Below are 14,359 nucleotides of genomic sequence, written 5' to 3' on the forward strand. Positions count from 1 at the left end.
TATAACAATACCTCAGATATTATCCAGAGCACTTTTTCCGTTAATTGAAAATGTCAGAACTAATATTCCACTTTAGTTTAAATATTGTTGAACCTAAACAGCTTAACAAATGAAGATTCTACCCAAGCTGGTTTGTGATTCGGGCCGAAACTTCAGCCGTGATTGGCTTCTTTAAGCTAGCAGAGCCATATTTAACGGCTCCTTATTGCGCGGTTTCAACACCTGTAATAACATTTCTAGAAATCTCACTTAATACTGGCACTTCAAACATTTTAAGTAGTCTGTTGAGAGATAGGTTGTGTGTAACTTACCACCAATGAAACTATCACACAAAGTTATTAATGTTGTTGACGACTATAAGTAATGATTTGTAAACTCGAAATTATTTCAGCCATCTTTGGACACAAAGCTATCTGGGACCACAAACACACAGCTTACATAACCGTTTCTTGATGGATAACAGTAGGTCTAACAATTTTTCATCATTACTTCCTCAGTTTCACAAAATTTATGTTATTTCCTTTTTTCCGTTAGAATGTCAGCACAAAAATTTAAATATGGCAGATGTAGTGTAAGATGTAGATGTTGTTAAAAACTGTTGAATATTACTTCAGAATGAATAGGTCGGTAAATTGCTCTTCAACACAAATTACGCCAGTACTTGTGGGTCGACTCTTCGTATGTTATGCTATTCTGGTTCAATAATATTTAAAATAAACTGGAACATTTGTTACAACATTCGCAACTATTTGAAAAAGTGCTCTGGACAATTTTTGAACTCTTATTACAACTTGTAAAACTATGATCGGTGGGGACGATCTACATTCAAAATGTGCATACATACATCTTCTTCTTCCTCGTTGTAAACAACCACATTTTTGGCATGAACGATCGAGTATTATTGTCGTTAGACGATGCGTAGGACATAGTTTTCGCTTCACATGCAGCAAGTAATCCACTCAGCTAGCAATGTGGACAGCCGCAGGGTAAAGGTTCCTCGTGCGACCAGCAAGCAGCGATGTGTCAGTACCGAGGCTGCAGCGCAAATGCAACAACACTGCCTTGGCAGCAGAGAGATGCGATGTACCAGAATGGAGGAGCAACCTGCCAGCAGAGCGGCTGCAGCTTGAATGTACCCCAGCTACACTCAGCGAGTTTGTTTCATCATTGTAGGGACATGCCGGCGAGCAGTGAGTTGGCATCATAAAAACACCCTCATGTTCCATTTTGGGCGTCGTTTATGTAGTAAGTGATTAGAAGTGTCCTACGTTTCGAAGCTAATTCTCTTATATTGTACTTATCATCAAGAAGTACCTGTACTTGTTTCATGTTCTATCGATAACAAATAAAAGGGTAAGTTTTTCAAATTCCTAAAAAGTAAATAAAATACATTCTAGTTGCATTTATCTTCACAAATTACTCTCCTTTGAGATCAAAAATCCTTTATTTCTATTACTTATTATAAAATACAACCATGAACCATTAATATTTCTGGCGAAATCTTCTCCAGTTATCAGCGGAGTCATGGTGTGTTGTAGCAATGAGAAGATTTCATTTATGCAATTCAGAGAGGAAGACTACATTCCGCATTAATATGTTGCAAAAAATACAAAAAGCGCACTTCTATACTAGTGATAAAACTGTAACAGGGTCACGCGTGTGCGGTTGAACAAGCTAATGTCAAAAACTACTAAGGGAATTTTCATGGAATTTTCACAGGTAACTTGAGCGTTGCTTGGGGCAACTTGTAGGCTTTATTTCATCAGAATCGAAAGAAAAAAAAGATGTCATAGTTTAAACTTTTATCCATACTAATAATGTTACAAATGAGAAACTGAATTCCGTCTGTTGCGTTTTCACGACTAAACCGCTTAACAGATTTCGATGGAATTTGGTATAGTGGTAGCTTGAACCCTGAGTAAAAATATGACTACTTTACAATGTGAGTAGTGGAAGACAGTTACTGATTAAAGGAACATTACGCGAATTAGAGAAAAAGAGTTACTTTTTGAAAAAGTTATTTACTCTTTGACTTTTGAATTAATCATATTTTTGGATATGATTTAATTGGTTGATATGTGCTATGTGATATGATTAAATTTAATGAATACAATGCTTATCCACTCTTCAATGTGCTTAAACCATATTTACACTCATATATTATTATTATGTGCAAAATAAGCTGTGTCAGTTGTCACATCTAAACTGCCGAACCGACTTCAACGAAGTTTCGTAAGAAGTTCACTGGAACAGTGAGACAGAACATAGGCTACTTTAGAAAGTTAAAAAAATATCCATCCCTATGACGGTGAAGTGGGGAATGGAATAGGTTTTTTTACACTTGTGGACATGGACATAAAGCATGATAAAAAGTTATCAAATTTGTTGCATAAAGTACATGTTGTATAATGTTTAACTATTTCTATAGCCCGGTGCATAGATTTGCGCTCCTGCTCGTGAAGCTCCACATCTACTGCTGCGCAGCAACGCTATATATGCCGCTACTTTATGCTTTGAATAGCTTGGGAGGGGAGGAGAGGGGGAGGTTGCACATCATAAGCTGACCTCTTTCAAACAGGCACACACATGAGGACAGCTGGTGTCATTACACACAAGATAGTTTACTTACTCACTATCAGTCATCATAACAAAACTACTGATTTGCGGAAACAGCCACAGGTAATAGCTAGTCATTAACAGTTGTCTCGAAATCTCTTTTCCTAGATTTTAGTTTTTACGCGAAGGTAAACAAATCGTTGTGACATGGACTTTTACTGGTGTGGTTTAATGCATGTCGTCACCAGATTCTGATTGGTTTATAGACATAGTTGGTGGTTGTCATCCGTGCCTTTCACCTGATAGCAGCAACAGATATTGAGCGTTACAGCAGTCACATCGGAATGGGAAAGGTGTTTACTGAGTATGACGTAATAGCCAATTATCACTAATGTGCACAAATAAAGTTTTCTATGACCTCCCAACAAATGCAGGCGTAGCAGGCACGTATCTCCCACAGCAGCTAGCAGCGAACTTATACACCCTAGGAGCATCTGTCCCCTACCATTCTTCAAAATTTTCTATGAGCATATCCGTTCACCTTGTTGACCAATTTGGATTTCTTATCTTTCGAATCGAATTATTTGGTAAGAACTATTTGTTGTTTCAGAATTCCCTCTTTCCTCGTGCTGAAATCACTACACACTCGCCAAGAAAGCTCCTCTCTGAAAGCAAGTTTGTATTATCTAGTGTTACATTTAAACCCAGTGTCTAGTCGAGTCGCCCATTTATCAGGAACTTTCGATTAGCGCATTTATGTTGAAAATATGACCGTCCTTCAGACCAACAACAAACGGTGTGTGTTTATTCGGCCCATCAGGAATACAATGGCTCTTCAGTACCCTACAGCAATCGAACTTTCTGGTGGGATGCAGCGCCTCCATTGACGTTCCATGTCTGTAACTCCAGGCACTTTGCTCTCTCAGGCAAATACTTTGCCTTATTTTAATACGAATTCTGTGGCTACACGGAAATTATTTACAGTATGGAATTCTAGGTCTAACAAAGCAGGAGAAAGGCGTGGATTTTGTTACACTGGATCTCAGTGAGCATCTAATACATACCCAGCAAAACTTAATTAAATATTAACTACTCCTAGGCTATGACTGAATGTGCGAGAGTATGTCGCCAGAGGTTTCCCAGTAGTGCACGTCTATTTGGACGTCACATTGGTGTAAGACCAAATGGCGTGTGTCAATCAGCGGGCAGACATGTTGCACTTTAGTAGTGTTCTTCATTACACCATGGCCCAGAGACACTAATTGGATGATTTCACACAGGAAGAACCATCGGGAAACTGGAAAAAGCATGAAGTGTGACGCGTGTAGCCTGAGAGTTCGGTATTCTTCACACCTTTGTTTCACATGAGTGGGGAGCCTTCCCTATCACAGACACTACTGCCCGGAGGAGAGAAGCTGATCGGCCACGGTCAGTTACAGCATCAGATAGTCGCTACACTCTGCAACAGGCATGAAAGGACTAGCGTCAAACAGTGCGTGCAGTTCCTACCACATTTAACAGGACTGCAAGGCATGCAATCTCATGCTCCACAATGGCACGTCGGCTGCGTGGGGGGGGGGGGGGGGGTCTCTTTGCCTGACGACGATTAGTACACTGTGTTCTGCCGAGGCGCGCACGTTGGTGACACCGTTTGCGATGGTCCCAAGAGCGTTAGGGACTAGACCATTGAGGAGTGGAGCCCCGTACTTTCTCGGATGACAGACTGAATCTGAGGAATATTGCTGGACGTACCCTCATATGACTAGAGGTGGGAACACGCAACGCGTCCAGGAAATTTGTCGAGAACGACCGTTTCGGTGATCCAGCTATTATGATTTTTGCAGCCATAATGTTTCGTAGATATCTTTGAACACGGTACTCTCATCAGACAACGTTATTTTGAAAGTGAACTTCCCCGTGTGAGGCTTTCAGTTAGGGATTGGCCACAGACGTCATTTTAATGGACGAAAATGAGCGACCGCATCGTATTGTGCTGGTGAAGGAGTTCTTGGAACGAGAGAATATTCGGTGAATGGACTGGCCTGCCCTTCTCCCGACCTGAATCCCAGGTAGCACGTTGAAGATGCGTTTGGGAGGCAAACTGGAGCACGTCCACGACCATCCAACAATTGCTAACAGCGCTGATGACGGATGGGAACTCCATTCTACAAGAATTGTTTACCAACCTTGTGACCAGAATGGGAACGCATTGCATAGCATGCATTACTGTCTATGTGATGACCACACACCCTATTAAAAGCCAAGTCCCCCTTTTGTAATGTGCAGGGGACCATCATAACTCACAATGGCCTTTGAAGAAAAGTGTCATTTCTGTTAATTTCATTTCGTATTTCTTTCACTTACCTTCTCAGTATCATGCAGCAGTTCCTTCTGTGTATGGTGCAAGTTTAATCGAGCTATGTCATTGGGCAATGACACATTATGCGAAATATACTTTTGTTCTTAAGTTTTGCACAATATACATGCATCACATTTGCAGGGTTAAAATATGTATAATATAAACTGTTTCTGAAAGAAAATCTGCTCAAAGTAAAATCTTGTACAAAAAAATCACGTACGTAACCTGGACGTGTACTATAGACAGAAGACTCTGTGTGTACACTGATCAGACAGTGAAAGATCTGGTAAAACAAACTATAATGAGACAAGTGCTATATAGCAGGAAAAGTAACCCACTAAAAGGAAAAAGAAAAGAGAATTAAGAGAAGAAGTATCATAACAGACCGGACAATACTTCAAAAAACTTTCGTTATACGAATTACTTTGTTCAATTGAAAACTTCTATGGAAATTTTGTAAATCAGTAAGAAATTTAAGGTCGTCAAGTGTTCCCAAATGACGTATCTTAGGGACACAATGATGAGTATCAAACTATTTATATATGCATCCTACTTTATGCTTGCATTTTTTTTCAAATGTCAACCGGAAGCTGTTTTATCATCACTTACATTACATTGTACTCTAAATAGGATATCAAATGATCCAGCCGTATTGGACATGAAAAATTTCGGACAGGAGCTATATTGTATTTTATTCTCATTTCATTTTTGTCGCATTTATGTCGACGTTGATTGTCAGTAAGAAGACTAACTTTGTATTACTCTTGGGAAAGAGCGAGCAATTTGTTCAGAAATTTCTTTGTGTGTGTGTGTGTGTGTGTGTGTGTGTGTGTGTGTGTGTGTGTGTTGAGTGAGAGGATGTTGCGTTTATCATCTACACTCTTCATCCACTTTTGTTTGATTCTTTATACACATTAACGTTGTAATTTGATTTATAACCGTTAGCCATAGCTTTTTGTTTTAGCGTATCGAGTTCATGATTGTACCTGTCTTGACTTATAACTACATTTTTTTAGTGACCAACCACTTGCGAAATGTAAACCATATCGAAAATCAAAAATCCTCTAATCTGCAACATTTAGCTACACCTTCCAGCTGCTATTCTACATAGTCGCCGTTTCAGCTTAGACATCTGTCGTAGCGTTGTACCAACTTTCAATATCTCGTCATAGAAGGCAGGCGCCTGTGCTTTCCACTAGTTCTCCACGATTGTCTGCAACTCTTTGTCTGTGCCAAAATGCTATCCTCATGTCCAGTGGCTCACGTAGGCAGAGAGATGAAAATCGTGGGGGCCATGTCTGGATTATATGGTGTGTGAGCAACACTTGACACTGAAAACGCAGCAGGAGTGTCTCTGCTGCAGCCGCTGTGAGTTCCTAGAACATTTGCTGCACTTTGTCCTCATGCGCTACAAGTATGTTATGTGGACTGCATGAAATCAGGTGGAATCCCTCAGCTGTGACAGCATGCACCTCACGCTGGGCAGGAGACTATCGTTTGAAAAATCTTTATAGCCTCACTGTGTCCTCAAAAATGAGTCGTGTGGTGCGCCGCACACATAGTATAGGCACTTGGCAATGTTTCTGTGCAAAGCTTCATCGGGTTTTCACTTTGGAATAAATGATAATTAATTGAAACCCTCAGTTGCCGACAGGTGTTGTTGATAAACCTCGATGGGGACAGCTGAAAAATGTGTACCCCGACTGGAACTCGAACCCGGGATGTCCTGCTTACATGGCAGACGCTCTATCGATCTGTGCCACCGAGGGCACAGATTAATAGCGCGACTGCAGGGACGTATCCCATGTACGCTTTCCGTGAGACCCACATTCTCAACTGTCCACGATATACATACGTAATGCAGCTAATAGATATTTGCCATGTAAGCAGGAGATCCTGGGTTGGAGTCCCGGTCGGGGCACACATTTTCAGCTGCCCACATCGAGGTATATCAACAACACCTGTCGGTAGTTGAGGGTTTCAATTAATTATCATTTATTCTAGAGAAGCTGCACGGCCATCAATGGTATCTGTTCTTTCGAGAACAGTTACTATCTTCATATATATTTTCACCCTGGCTTTAATTTTACGACCGATGAGGACTTTAAAAAAATTTTTTGTAGTGTTTAGTCTTGTTCTGTATCAGCCTTGAGGAGCGGACGATAGTGAAAAGTCCGCAGCTCGTGGTCGTGCGGTAGCGTTCTCGTTTCACACGCCCGGGTTCCCGGGTTCGATTCCCGGCGGGGTCATGGATTTTCTCTGCCTCGTGATGACTGGGTGTTGTGTGATGTCCTTAGGTTAGTTAGGTTTAAGTAGTTCTAAGTTCTAGGGGACTGATGACCAAAGATGTTAAGTCCCATAGTGCTCAGAGCCATTTGATAATCAAAAAGCGCGCTCGCGTTAGTAACTGACGGAAGCAACAAACGTAACTTCTTTTCATATTTCCGTTTACTACATCATTTAGAAACCTTTATTTAAATTATATGATTTAATCGAAGTTACAGTAGAACCAGCTGCCTGGAACACAAGCAAAACATTTCAAGTATATGTTACATTATGCTGCCCACACCAGGTTTCAAGGTGTTTTAAATCTATAGGTATCAAGGATTACCAAGTATTGAGATATTTTACTGATTCTGGCTACATTGACGTCACTCTGATCGTTGCAGTCAATCTCCAAGTCAGTTACGACTTTACCCCATGAAAGTCTTTGTTGTCCGTAGTGTGGTTTCAGCGGCACCGACGCATGGCAACTCGAAGTGTCAACACAACTTTCAATAAAATCTGTCTAATTTTAGCTTTTGTCATACATCTATTCATCAGAGGAACCATTCTTGTTGTGTTTTTCTTCTGGAAGGACCCATGTCTACTCTTCTCACCACACTCTTGCCCTGAGTCCCTCTCGTCACCACTCGTTTTACAGTCATTCGGCTATAGGCTACTGTCTTCGTAATATGTCAGTACGATGCTCCCATGTCCCTTACACTAGTGATTCGACCTTTCACACAAGGCCAAAAGATTGTGATGAAATGCACGTGTGCTTCCTCTGGTCATACTGTGTTGCAGTCTCTACCTGAAAATTTCCAGTACCGTTAGACCCACTTAATAAATACCACGCACTTACACCGTTCTTCAGTTGCGGTAATGTCTTTTTGCTGTACTGAAAACAAGCTCGCCTAAGGATGAAATACGCCACAAACATGGAAATATTGCAATATCAGTTTGGTTGAGTTCGGTCAAGGTTCACATGATATAATAATTTCCATTTCCGTCATTGTGAAAGGGACAGTCAAATGAAAACGAGACAGACGGAAAAATGCAGGTTATCTGTTTATTTTTTCAAAAGCAATCTGCACACTGTTAAAAAACTTATCCCACTTTGGGAAGCTCAACATTTGCCACGGTTGTTTAGAGTATGCCGCAGATGTTTCACTGGGAAACGCTTACACATCCTCCATACGGCCCCGATCTCCCCATGGGATTTCTATATTTTTGGAGCTGGCCGTCGATTTCCTGCGGACGAAGAGGTGTACGCCTGGTTATAATCTCGGTTCCACACAAAACCGCAAATATTTCTCCTTGATGGCATTGGCCGTTTATTTGACAACGTGATGAAGGTATTAAAAGCTATGGCGAGTACTTTTGAAATAATGTTTTCTTTACTTTTTGTCGTATGTCACTTTTATTATACTGTCTCCTATAAAAATGAAATTCAATAAAAATTATATCTTTTGCCGGTATTCTTCCCTGAAAAACAGATGGCTTTGGTGCGGTTGGTGCTGTGGAGTATGTGTTGAAGCAGCCTCTGGTAAGTCCATTAGTGTCGGCTAACTCTGTCTGCTGGGAAGAGAGGAAAGTAGGATGAAGAAATGAGATGCAATACGAATCTCCACTATGTCTGGGAGTGGGATATGGGGCGGACGGGGTGCGTGGACAGGTGGAGGCTATGCTTTGTGATCCAAAAGTGGGGCAGCAATAGGAAGGAGCCACGATGGGTTTGTGGCGTCTGAATGTTGGGTGGAGTACCGTCGCCTTATAAGGAACAGATACGGGATCAGTTTGGTCTTGACGTCTACAGGATGTAAGGAATTTATGAATTCGCGCGATGAATCTCAGAAGAATGTGATTTTGGGAATGTTATGAGGTGTCTGACGATTCACGTAGAAGAGGGAAGACAGATACGGAGGACGAGGCTGAGTACGTGGTGGGTTTGATGGATGTTATCGTGTTACTGAAGTGGGTGAGCTGGCTGTGAATGGTATGGTGGATGACGGAAACAACGATTAGTACGTCCTAAAACTATTGTTGACTTTCAACCTCGACAGACTCTCTTAGAATACATGAAATGGGGACAAAAATCTTTCTTAGTTCACTCCATGGGATAGCCGGTGGAGGTAAAGTGTTACTCACGGGTCTGAGCAATGTGAGCATTTGTGATGCTTATGTTGAAACGAAAGGTCTTCGACGGATACTGTTTTATCTATAGATGCCAAGTCTGTAAAGTAAGATTTCTGAGATATCCCTACTTTGTGTAGCCCAATTGATCTTTCATATCAACAGAGCTTCGATTATGTAGGAAGGTCGGATACGCAGTTTTACAAAACAAAATCTGGTATATCAGACCTACGACAGGTGCTTTGTATATGTTCTAAACAATCATTGGAAGTATGTTACTCATATTACGCATGTGCAAACTTGCATTAAATCACAAACTTTGAATGTCCTGTAAGTGTCATAGCATTTGAATGTTTTCTTGTAATATTGGAACTTTTATGAACAGTATTTTACAAAGAATCTAGAAAGCTTCTTTTTTTCAAATTTCATCTCACATAAATAAGATTTTTCTATTTCTATATATCATTCACTTAAGTAAGTTTTTGTTATACCGTTAACTAGCTAGTATTAAAAACACGATATTTACTCCTTTGAGAAGGTGTATGTTTTTCTCTTTCCTTATTTAATCCATCATCCCCGAGGTAGGATGGGTTGCTGTTTGTATTCTGTTCCTTTCAGTAAAATAATAGCCCGCTGGTGGTTGGTCAAAGTAAATCTTCTTTAGGAGTATTTAGAACGGGAAGGAGATTGTGTCCTGCTATTTGCCTGATAACCGAGGAAAACCTTTTCCAAAATGCTTAGAATTTTGGAACTAATTTTGCTTCTAGAAGTAATTGATCCAGGCTAAATTATGATGTGTGTATGTGTGTGTGTGTGTGTGTGTGTGTGTGTGTGTGTGTGTGTGTGTGTGTGTCTGCGTATGTGTGTTTGTGTGGGTGTGGGTGTGTATGAGATATGTTCTTTTTCAAACGTTATCAGACGGATAAGTAACAACGAGTGTGCTGTGCATACACGAGAATGTTTTGAATGCTAAGTGTATATGTGACGTCTTACTGAGTTGATATTTTGTTGTAGGTGTGGCTGGCGATCGCTGATTACGTGGTTGCCATGGGTCTGGCACTCATGCTTCATCTCCTGGTAGAGGCGCCAATGCTCGCCCTCACCAGACACATGTTCTTCAACAGAGGTACGCACGCAGCACATTGTGTGCTTCAGTGGTAATGATATTAAATAACTACTCTTCTCTCTTCCTCATTCGGTTCGATTACAACATCAACAGCTACCTCTATAATGAACAAGCTGTCATATGGAGTGTGCCGAAGGGTACTTTGCTGTATCATTACTTCCCCGTTCTCTTTTTCCCGTCGTGAATGGTGTGTGTAACAAACGACTGTTGGTAAGTGGCCGGCCGCAGTGGCAGAGCGGTTCTAGGCGCTACAGTCTGGAACCGCTCGACCGCTACGGTCGCAGGTTCGAATCTTGCCTCGGGCATGGATGCGTGTGATGTCCTTAGGTTAGTTAGTTTTAAGTAGTTCTAGGTTCTAGGGGACTGATGACCTCAGCTGTTAAGTCCCATAGTGTCCAGAGCCATTTGAACCATTTTGTTGGTAAGCTTCTGAGTGAGACCGAAAGCTTTCCACTTTGCCTCCACGGTCTTTTTGTGTGACAAACGTACGGGGAATCAATATTTTGGTTGACTCTTCTATAAACGTACGCTCTAGGATTTTTACTAACAACCTAAACCGTGAAACACAGTACTTTTCCACTAGCGTCTGATACTGGACTTGGACCACCAAATCCGTTTCATTTTCATGCTTACTAAACGAAACTTCGACGAAATGTGCTGTTCTTCTCTGATACTTCTATATTTCCTTTATCAGACTTATCAGGTATCGATCCCAAACTGGCGAGAAATGCTCACCTATTGGTCGAACGAAAGCTTTCAAACCCACCACTTTCGTTGGTGGACTACACCTGTCTGACATCTTCCTATGATATGTTCAATGTAGTCATACCATTGCAAATCGCTTCATACGCATACTGCCCGATAGTTACTGGATGTGAATGCTTGCAATGATCAGATTGGTCGAGTATGACGACTAGTACATCAATTGGTACTCGCCACTGCGTTTCTCGAACCACTCCATCACACTCCTAGCCTTGTGACATGGAGCATTATCTTCAACGACCTCCACTGGAGCCATGGATGCCCACGTGAATGTTCCACACAGCATAATGGAGCTGCCGACAGCTTGTTTCAGTCACGCAGTACAGGTGTCGAGAAGTTGTTCCTCTGGAAGACGACGGATTCGCGTAATCCCATGGGCATGACGAAGAAGGTATCGGGATTCATCAGACCATGCAACGCTCTGCCACTGCACGAACATCCAGTGCCGACAGTCACGAGCCCATTTCAGTCGTAGTTGCCGATGCCATGGTATTGACGTCGCCACGTGCAGGGGTCGTCGGGTGCGGAGGCCCATCATTAGGAGGTTTCGGTGCACTGTGTGTTAAGACAGACTTGTACTCTGCCCAGAAATAAAGTCTGATGATAGGCCCGCCACTGTTCGCCGCCTGTTCTGTTTTACCAGTCTGCAGAGCCTACGGTGTCCGACATCTGTAATGATGTCTGGGCGCGCAACCCCATGATGTCTGGACGTTGTCTCACCTTGATTTCGCCACGTGTTGAAGACACTCAGCACAGCACTCCTCGAGCACCATTCAAGTCGTGATATTTCCGAAATGTTCGTGCCGAGCCTCTGGGCCATCATAATCTGCCCTCGGTCTAACTCGCGATAGATCGTGAGCCTTCCCCATTCTACACACGGACAGCACGCTCACTTATACTACGTGCACCGTGCTTGTGTCTGAGTAGCAGTCGTTACTCGCAAGGAGACGTTGCTATCGCCTTCACGGGTTTATACCCACAGTAGACCGGTGGTCATAATGTTCGAGCTGATCTGCGTATACGTGTACAACGACATCATCTGGAAACTGCATCAAGGGACTTTCGACGTTATGCACAAGCTCATTTAATTATTCTGTAAAATGTAATTATTCTGTAACACTCCCATGAGGTACTTTGACATTTTATTTTTAAATACGAGGATTTACCTCGGTTAACTGGGACTATGTAACAGAAATAAGCGGTCACTTTTTCGAAACCCCATAACTGCCTCCCACTGAGACATGTAAGTTCTAAATTTAGCTCGAAGGAGCCTACAGCGTTCCTCTGTTGTGGTGCAAACTCTTACTACCCTGTGATATTACCCTCGAGCTGTGAGATGCATCAAAGGCAAGGTGTCGTATCATGCGAGGAAAATGCCATAACTGGGAAGTTCCTGTGAGCTGTAAGATGGTTTAATGATGCCACATTGACACCAAATTCAAATAAAGTACTACCCAACGCCTCCATGGACGTGTCACACTATGAGAAGGTCCTTGCAGCCCCTCTTAACCACATGTCATATCTTCTTTTGACCTGCGGAGCAGGTCAGAACCGCGACATCAAAATTTGAAATCATTCCATTATCTTATGGGTGCTCGAGGAAAACATTTCCCACGTCTTTCCTCGTGGCGTTGATTCTCACACGTTTCGCGATCGAAAACAACAGTTCGCAGTGTGATGAGCATCAGGAAGATATTCTCGACAATCTTTCACACTGCTGACACCATCCGATATTTCAGCCCTTCTTTAAGGACATATGTGGGGCTGCGTACCCACTGAATGTTGTCGCACTCCTTTGAAGTGCAGCGCGACGGCAGATTTTGTTCTTGCTTACAGGCTGGAACCACTACGGACCGTTCAAAACCATTCGTCGAAATTTTAACGCGATCCGAAGTAGGAAAGGATGTTTATGCTTCTTCTACACTTGTGTTTTCCGCTCTCCTGTGGTTTGATTTCATGGAAGTGCAACATTAATATGTGCGTGATTAAAACACTCACCATTTCGCCACCACCTTCGCAGTCACCCACGCAGCTTTATTGAACACGTTAGAAATATACCTGTCAGAAAGTTTGATACGAAATTAGCCTGGCGAGTGATCTGCAGCCTGAGGGTTATGCAACCTCTTCGACAGCCCTGGGATGTTACCTTCCTTAGAGGTACGTTTGTAACGCGCGCAACAAAGTTTCTTGGGTAGCACCGAGGGTCTGGCCAAACTGTAAGGTCTTAGAGAGAGTTTTTGCCGTTTTACCCACATTTTAACGTTGCACTCCCGCGTGATCACGTCACAGGATCGTGGAAAACAGACGTGCAGAAAAAGCACGCGCAACCTTTCCTGCTTCAGATCATGTTCAAATTTCGTCGGTTGCTTTTGAGCGATTCCAACCTGTATACGTGAGCAAAAATAGCGGTCGCGCTGCACTCCAAAGAGGCGTGACCACCTTCAGTGGGGGTGCTGCCCAAAAACGTCGTTAAAGCCTGACTGAAATGGTCGAGGCTGTCAGCAGTGTCAAATGTTGGCAACACCATCTTCTTCTTGCTCATCGTACTGCTGACTGTCGTTTTCGACCGGGAAATGCGTGAGAATCAAAATCCCAGTTAAAGGGTTGGTTTCATTGACGCCCTTTATGCCAGTCCCTGAAATTTTCTCTGGTCAGTTCCGAGCGGCAGTGTGTCTGGAGTGTTTTTCTCGGCCAAATATAAGGAAACAGAGTTGTTTGAAGACTGGGAGTGGCGGTTCTGACATCCATCACGGGGATGTCAAAAAAAGGGATGAAATGTGGGTAAGAGGGGCTGTGACGTCTTTCTCATCGTGTGACACGTACACGGTGGCGTGGCAGAACTGTGTAGAAATTTGGTGCCGTGGGAGACAATTACGGGGTTTCGGAAAAGTGATCCTTTAATTTTGTTGCACAATGTGTATTTACTAATATATCTTTAATACAATAACAAAACCGGTCAGATATTATGTATGCTCGTATTTTATTCATTAAACGGCGGTGCTGAAGTTTATCGACCGCATTTTGTGATTCGTGAGTTAACAGCGCGCCTTGCGTTTCACACGATCAGTCTTTGTGGATTTCATAAGGACGTTTTTATCACACATCAATATTCTGTACTGGCAAATGATGTCAGAATAGAAGTAGAATGAAATGTAAGACGA

General features: G+C 42.4%; 1 protein-coding gene across 1 annotated transcript in view; it reads left to right on the top strand.

Moving 5' to 3' along the window:
• LOC124622845 (O-acyltransferase like protein-like) overlaps positions 1-10,471 on the top strand; it is a 304,695-nt gene extending 294,224 nt beyond the window's left edge. Inside the window, exon 12 of the mRNA XM_047148636.1 lies at positions 10,325-10,471. Within this exon, the coding sequence (XP_047004592.1) occupies positions 10,325-10,471 (147 nt within the window). The remainder of the gene's footprint in view (positions 1-10,324) is intronic.
• The last annotated feature ends 3,888 nt before the right edge of the window (positions 10,472-14,359 follow it).

Source organism: Schistocerca americana, chromosome 7 (assembly GCF_021461395.2).
Source record: "Schistocerca americana isolate TAMUIC-IGC-003095 chromosome 7, iqSchAmer2.1, whole genome shotgun sequence".
Classification (NCBI taxonomy): domain Eukaryota; kingdom Metazoa; phylum Arthropoda; class Insecta; order Orthoptera; family Acrididae; genus Schistocerca; species Schistocerca americana.